General features: G+C 35.6%; 1 protein-coding gene across 1 annotated transcript in view; it reads left to right on the top strand.

The window, feature by feature from the left end:
• The window catches only part of PSMG1 (proteasome assembly chaperone 1), a 7,592-nt gene extending 375 nt beyond the window's left edge, over window positions 1-7,217 (top strand). The window contains exons 2-7 of the mRNA XM_026079155.1: window positions 80-189; window positions 1,859-2,010; window positions 2,386-2,448; window positions 4,671-4,869; window positions 5,797-5,933; window positions 7,029-7,217. Of these exons, the coding sequence (XP_025934940.1) occupies window positions 80-189; window positions 1,859-2,010; window positions 2,386-2,448; window positions 4,671-4,869; window positions 5,797-5,933; window positions 7,029-7,103 (736 nt within the window). The 3' untranslated portion in view covers window positions 7,104-7,217. The remainder of the gene's footprint in view (window positions 1-79; window positions 190-1,858; window positions 2,011-2,385; window positions 2,449-4,670; window positions 4,870-5,796; window positions 5,934-7,028) is intronic.
• The last annotated feature ends 369 nt before the right edge of the window (window positions 7,218-7,586 follow it).

Here is a 7,586-nt window from a genome sequence, read left to right as displayed (position 1 = left end):
TCAGGCTCCGGTGGCGGCGAAGCTTTTTGTCTGCGCCGTAGCCGGCTCGGGGTCTACTTCTCTCTGTTTCTCTTGCTAGGGAGATCGACGTGCTCTGGACCTTGAAAGTGGCAGCGCCTGCGGAAAGCGCTGCAGATGAGCCAATTTCGTGCTCTAAGTTCATAGTAGCAATAGGACATAATGCTGCAGGTAGGTGTTGCAGACTGAAAAACGGAGTGTGGGCGGCTGTTAAATAGCCACGCTCTTCTGTTCTTGCTTAATATTGAGAAAGTAGGAGCTGGAAGAAGGCGTACTCTAAGTGTGTCAGGACATTGCAAGCTCCCTTTGCCGTGGTGTGATTTAACATTGTTGTCTGTAGTAAGAATTGTTCTTAGGTGTGTCCAGCTTTTCATTTAGGGGGTAAAGTTTTAAGCCTGAGGCTGTTGAGAAGATCTGCTGAGAGAAATCCAAGGTTAGTCAACAGTCTGTACATTCACAGCACAGCTCTTTTACAGCTGCTTATTATTGTCAGATTCTGTCTGATCATGGCAGCAATCTCTAGATTTCAATTGGGACAGTCCTCCTTTTCCTCTGTATAACTTGTGTTTGGTAGATTCTCCTGGATTGCATGTAACTTTGCAAAAGTTTGCTTCTGAAAATAGCAGGTTGCTCTGTGTATTGTAGTGTTTTGAAATAGGGATCTATCAAAGATGTAAAATTATGGGTCAGTAAGCTATAACACTTCTGTTACAATACTTCAAAATTTCATCTGAAGTACTGCATATATGTGAGATAGCCTGGAAATACCTGAACAGTATTATATCTGCTGTTCTCAGATCATTTTATACTAACTAAACTAAATATGTTTAGAAAAACTACTGAATGAAGTAACATGAGCAATATTATTTAACTCTTTCTATTTGAGTACAGAAGGGTCTCCAAGGTTTTACTCTCCTTGTTTTGGAAGTTTCTGTGTTCTTCTCCTCAGACTATTTTGCTCTGTAGTAAATGGTGTTTTAGTTTAATATCCTTAGCAGAGTTTTAAATATGGAGATTTCTGACTTTATTCCTCCTCCCCTTTTTTCTTTAACATCTAATGAACAGTAACTTCTTTTATTTTTTGCTCAGTCTCTTTTTCACATTTTTATTCTCCACTTGTTCATATTGCCCTCTTTTGAGGTGGTTATTTACTTGTCAGACCTGAAGTCTTAAGACTCCGTCTCCCCTTCGCACGCCCACTTACCTAGGTCTTGAGTAGCTCTTTCACAGCAGATATAAAGTAGTTATAAGTCTTCTCTACATTTAGATCTCACTGACATCCTTATTCTAGTTAACTTAGCTAATTTCTTTTTTCTTGAAAAATAATTACAGATATATTTTAGATCAGTCTTCTGTTTCACTGAAATTCATTTGATTTATGATCATTTGACTCAAGATCTCTTTTGCTACCAAGTCTTGCAAACTGTTGTCACTGCTTTCTAAAGCCCATATAATAGGTTTGTCTTGTTGGCTCAGTGATTCTTTTTTTGGAGAAATCTATTAAATCCGGTATATTGAGAAGTATTAGAGACTTAATGTTTAGTAGCATTTGTTTTTAGTGTATGCTAAGTGAATCAAAGTTAACTCTAGTGATATAATTCTTAACCAAGTTATGGATGTTATCTATATCTGATGTTGCTCTTATTTTTTAAGTCTCAGGGCTGTGAGGTAATTCACATTCTTGATTTTTGCTGGATTTGCTCAGTAAAAAAATATGTAATTATTATATCTTCTGAACTTGAGGAAGAGCTTGCAAAGAAATAAACTAATATGGTTCAGGGATTTATTTGTAGAATAGAGATTTTATTTCTGTGTAAATTAATGGTAGTGTTCTTTGCAGCTTTCCTGTCTTCTTTTATTCTGGATTCTGTATGCTGGGAAGTAGTTGGAGCTGTGAAATTGTGGAACGAATGGTGTCGAACATCCAACACAACAAACATCCTCCCGACAGATTCTTTCTGTTTGTTCTATCAATTAATATCAGACCCGACAGTAAGTGACTTATGCATGAATTCATCTGTGTTGCTCTTTCTTCAGAAAGTTAAATCTCCCCTACCCCAAACTGTTAAGGTTGCAGTGTTTTGGGTTAATCCCATCAAAAATTTGAAGGGTCAGATTTCTTTCAAGTTTACTCACTAAAACTGCCTGCAGTTCTGGCATATGAAGTTTGATACAAAGAAGGTGTATGACAGGACTGAATGCTTCACATCAGCTGTGAATAAAAATTGTTGAAGTAGAGTGGAAGAAACCCAAGAATATTGAACAAGTTGTTGACTGCAATCACATCATCCTGACGCATGATTATGAGCTATTATCACTGTGCTCTTTAAACTACTTCCTTACGCATTTTTTTTACTTTTTTTTCAGGTTTTATTGTGCCAGTGCAGTTGCTACGTTGCTGAGGATCAACAGTTCCAGTGGCTTGAAAAGGTGAAATTGATAAGACAACAAATGGAGCAATGAAATCTTAGGGGCAGGGGTCCTCAACTTAATGCAAGTGCTTCCTCCTCCCTGATCTTCTAACCATAACAACCACTGTAAATAATTGTTTTCACTGGTGCTTTCTCTTCTCGGGCGCTGAACTAATGAAAAAATACCCTGTCTGCAAATTTTGTGAAATTCTTTTCTAGATCTTGCTGGTTATATGTGCTGTAACTTACCAACTTTGTGCAACTATTGGAGCAATTGGACAATTTTTATTGGAGAATATCATTTTTGTTATACTTTTCAATCCTTTTTCTTGTTAGACTTAAATTTTCTATGGCTTATTTCAACTGCATTTCAGTCCTGGGAGAATCCTTCCTTAAAAACTAGTAACATAACTCCATTTGTACAGTTGCCAAAGGATCCCCAAACAAACCTGTCTTGAAACTCGTGATAGATGGTATTTTTACTGACAGGTATGCTTAGTTTCTTTCACAAGGTGAAATTCTAAATGAAGGTGCCCCTAAAGCGCTATCAGTCCAGTTTGTTCATATATTCACTTTGCTATGTGGGTTACCCTTGCATCTTTCAAGTGCATGTATGCTGCTGGTCCTTCATATCTCTCCAAATGTCATAATGTAGATTTTAATAAGATAAAAGCAGGGGAATAATCTCGCTGTAGATTTTCTTTATGCATTTTGTTGCTGTTTAGTCTCAAAGAAGTATTGTTTATTCTGTCTTGCTCTCTATTTGCTATCCTTCCTTCTTTTAATTCTTCACTGATCTGATGAACAAATACAGATGCTAAATCTATTAAGTTATGCTTAAGTTGTGTAAATCTGTGGCTAGATGGAGGAATGAGATGCAAAGCAGTGCATTTGCTGAGAGCAGCTCCTTCGCTTGAGCCAAGTGGCATCTGCTCAGTCTAACCTGCCAGCTGGCCCAGCCAGCACACAAGAAGGTTTGCTTGGATGCAAGAGAAAACCATACAGGGTCACAGCGTGAGGGAAGCAGAAAGATTATGGGAAGGCAAAGAGGACAAAGAGCTGGGGTAACTTCACTAGGCAATATAGGGTCTTGATACCCATGTTTGTGGAAGACTAGCCTTTCGTAGTTCCATTGCTTTTTGAAGAGTTTAACTCAGTTTGTTGTAGGATGGGAATTGGGAGTTCACTTTTGTAGTTTAGAAACTTAAGATGACCTTAAGTCTCCAGTTGGATTTTCACATCTATGTGTGTCTTCTCAGTAGGTGGGCACTGAGAAAATGAGAACATACAGACTACAGTTTTGCAAGAGAAGCGCAGCCCAACCACTGTTTCCAGCAAAGTAAATGTACTGGAAATTGAAAATATGTGTCCTTCTGAAGAGTTATGTCAGTTTTACATTATAGTGATAACATACTGACGTGAAGGAATAGTCAGCTCCTCTGTGTGATTGGTACCATATACAGAAACAGGCAAGTTTCTGTAATGTTTACCAAATTCCCTATTTACTTTTTGATCACAAGTCTGAAGAGGATTGTGCAAAGGAAGGTGCAGGTTTGTCATACTACTGCTCGTTTCGACTTACATTCTTTAAAAACAATGGAAGAGTGTGCAGCATCTGAATGTTCTGTGATGGTATGCAATGGATCCAAACTCGTGTTTTGTACAGTGTTTTTGAAACTCTTGAATTTGAGAAAAACTGAAAAATTAAGTTTCTCTTTTTCAATCCTCAATTCAAGTTGAATATAATCAAGTAAAAATGTGAGTATTTAAAATGAAGAATCTTAAATTCTGTAGAACATCTGGAGAGCAATATGAGCAAATGGGAATTTAAAATGCCTTGCAAATTAGCAAGCTGCCTTCCTGTTATAAGTGGCCTCTTTTCATATGCAGTTCTTTTTCTTTCTACTTTCAACATTAGGAAAAATAGTAAGTTTTAATACATTTGCAGGTGAATTGAAAGTGCTGAAAAACTAAAGCATTTCAAGAAAATCAGAAGACTTGGTAAATGTGTTAGCTGTTCTTGGGATCTTTTTTCTTTCTATACCAGATGCATGCACATGAAACTTGTCTGAAGTTTTTGACTCAATTTTGGTTAGTCACTCAATTTTAGTTAGTCATGCAAACCTCAGTTAAACCACTCTTTGCCATCCACACCTAAATTAAAATTGATCTTTGTGTTTTTATGCTATTATTGCGATAGGATAAACTTTACTTATGTTGGAACTAACATTTTTATTTCAGGTTTTTGGCTGTATGAGAAAGGAAGGCTTGCAAGTAACTATTCTTTCAACATGTCCTCTAGCTGATTATAAAACTCAGGAATCCACTTTAACACTTCCATCTCCTTTTCTGAAAGCCTTAAAGACAAAAGAATTCAAAGAGCCAGTCTGCTGCCCACTGCTGGAACAACCTAACATTGTGCGAGATCTACCTGCTGCTGGTATTCTGCAATTTCACTTATTTACTTATTTACATGTTACTGACTACTGCTGCTCACAATAGAAAATGTGTTTTGAAGAGCATCCCATTAGAATTAGAATCTTTACTTAATTATGTGAATTAGCTAGCAAGTTAGCTTTCAAAAGTTAATTCCTAACAGTTTGACATCTTATGTGTTGCCTTGTAAAATATGAACATATTTAAAAAACACACAAAAATGCCTTTTACCCCTTAAGTACTGGACATAAGAACTAGCAATTCTGCAGTATAACTTCATGAAGTATATCATATATTGGCTGTTTGAAATGTATTTATTTGATAAGAAATTAAAATGTCCAGTAGGTGTTATTTTCATCTGAGTACCATACTTGAGGCTTATAAAGTCCTTTCTGCATGCTATGAGGGATGTAGGTTTCACCATGCTACTGATGGACCTGATATAAAAGCTATATTCAGTTTTATTTTTCTGTAATATAATAACTTCTCCAAGACTTTTCATTACACAGTACTAAAATAATAGTAGTATAATGAGTAAAAACTTGTCTATCAGGAGCTAAAGGGAGAAAATTTTCCAAGAAAAAGTTTTTATGCAATTTTTTAAGTTTTGAAATTTTATGTGTTTTTTTTTCTTTAAACAAAAGTTCTGTTATTTTTGTTTTCCAATACCATGTAATTTCTGATTAAGGTATTTGCTAGGAACAAATGCCAGCTATTATCTACTACTTTTTGATAGTTCAGTTTCTTGTGTACCTGGGGGAATGAGGGATGCTGGTCTTACAGTCAGGATCCTGAGTATTTGATAAAACTCTCAGTTTATAAACTTCCAGGCTTTTAAAGTTCTAGCCAGAACAAAATGAGATTTTACTTACAGAATTGAGATTTCTTCTCTGCTGAATTTAACATGCGTTTTCTCTTGACTTATATTTAGTTTTGAGTTATTGTCAAGTATGGCAGATTCCTGCGGTGTTGTATCAGTGTTACACTGATGTCATCAAACTGGACACGGTTACAATTGAAGCGTTCAAGCCTCTGCTTTCTTCTAAAATCCTGAAAGGTTTAGTCAAGGTAAAATTTGATATTTAAAAATTAATGGAAGGTTCTGTCTATCTTGATCTGCCTTTTCTCTCTGTTACATTCTGCCATTTATGTGCCTCTGTGAAGAGACCAACTAAAAAACCTGATATATGTAAGATACAGAAAGATACAAACTTTATTTAGCAGAGGTTCTTAGTGTAGATTGTGATTTCTGAAACAGTACCTGCTGTAACTATTTGTATCTGTTCATAAGTTGCTTAAAGTAGTGAATCTATAGCTTCACTCAAAACTTCRGTTTATCTTTTCAGGCACTTGAAATGGTAGCAATATTTCAGGGAGTTACTTACTGTGATCATTTAAGCTACAGCTTCCCTTAGAGGTGTCTTGTTTTAAAATGTCAAAGTGTATTTATTTTTTGACATTCTGTGTGTATACTCGAGATGATTCTGTTCTAGCTCTGTGTCTACCTGTCTTAGGCCATACCTGAAAGTTTCTTAAGAAATGTATTTTGACTTACAACTTTTTTTTGCACTTGAAAGACTGCAAATTTATAAAGTTGATTCTTACAGTTGTGTGCTAATCAAATAGCCTTGTGGTCATCGCATTCTAGCTACTGAAGTCAATGTTTTCCTTCTTTCTGAAATGTTTTTAATTGATGTGTAGCTATTTCAAAATACTCTCCTCAGTTTTGCCAGTTGGACTTCCATTTAAATGATAGAGAGGCGTGTGTATGCTGGAATACTTATTTCAGCTGTAACCGTAGGAATTGCAAATTAGTTTTCATTACAACTTTTACTGGCCTGCTAAATAAAGCTAACAGGCTAGTATGTAAGTGTTTAAACTCTGATGAAAAAAAAAAAGCAGACTCTTCCTTTCTTGGGTATAACCATGCAAGGAAGGACGAATATGAATTAAAAAACCCAGGGCATGATTAAACTGCAAATTCCTTTGGAACCTTTAGCAGTACTTGGGGAATCTTCATTCGTAAGACCTGAGTTTTGTCATAGTTTACACTTTAATCAAACTGATATTCACAGTAATAAAAATTGGGATGGGAGGAAATGAAGCTTGGTTTTTTTGTTACCAGCCATGTAGGTAATGCTGATCATCTCTTCCTTTTACTAGGATATCTCTGAAAGTACAAAGATTTTGAAGAAGTTACTGACAACCAATGAAACTCACAATAATATCTATATATAAAGAGGACATTTATCACATAGACTGCATTTTTGTGAACTCCAGTTTCTTCTGTAGAGGAGATCTTGGAATTGTAGTTGTTTCCTTAAAAGTGGAATAAATCCTAATAGATTTTTACTTTTGCATTTATTTTTGTTACTCTTGAATTCATCACTACAAACATGTTTTTCTTCTGCATGGGATGGGAGACTTTCACCTGGCGCAATTTTGTGTACAAAAGATACCTTGTATATGAAAATCAGCTTTATTTTTTCTCTTCCTGAATCGGCTGACTTTTGTAAATGTATACCTTTTAGATGCAAAAGAGACAATGCAGTTAGGGAATTTAGTCATATCTAATGAGGACACCTATCTTTACTTTATCTTGAGAGATAAAAACTGCCTTAATACTCAGTCTTCTTTAAAGCTTTGTCTGTTATGGAGAAAATAAACTCTGTGTCTTTTTACATACATATATGTACATGTATGCATACATATATCATTCAG

The sequence above is a fragment of the Apteryx rowi genome, unplaced genomic scaffold (assembly GCF_003343035.1).
Source record: "Apteryx rowi isolate R43461 unplaced genomic scaffold, aptRow1 scaffold_493, whole genome shotgun sequence".
In the NCBI taxonomy this organism is placed as follows: domain Eukaryota; kingdom Metazoa; phylum Chordata; class Aves; order Apterygiformes; family Apterygidae; genus Apteryx; species Apteryx rowi.
The sequence above is the reverse complement of the archived record's forward strand: the minus strand, read 5'-3'. Positions and strand labels throughout refer to the sequence as shown.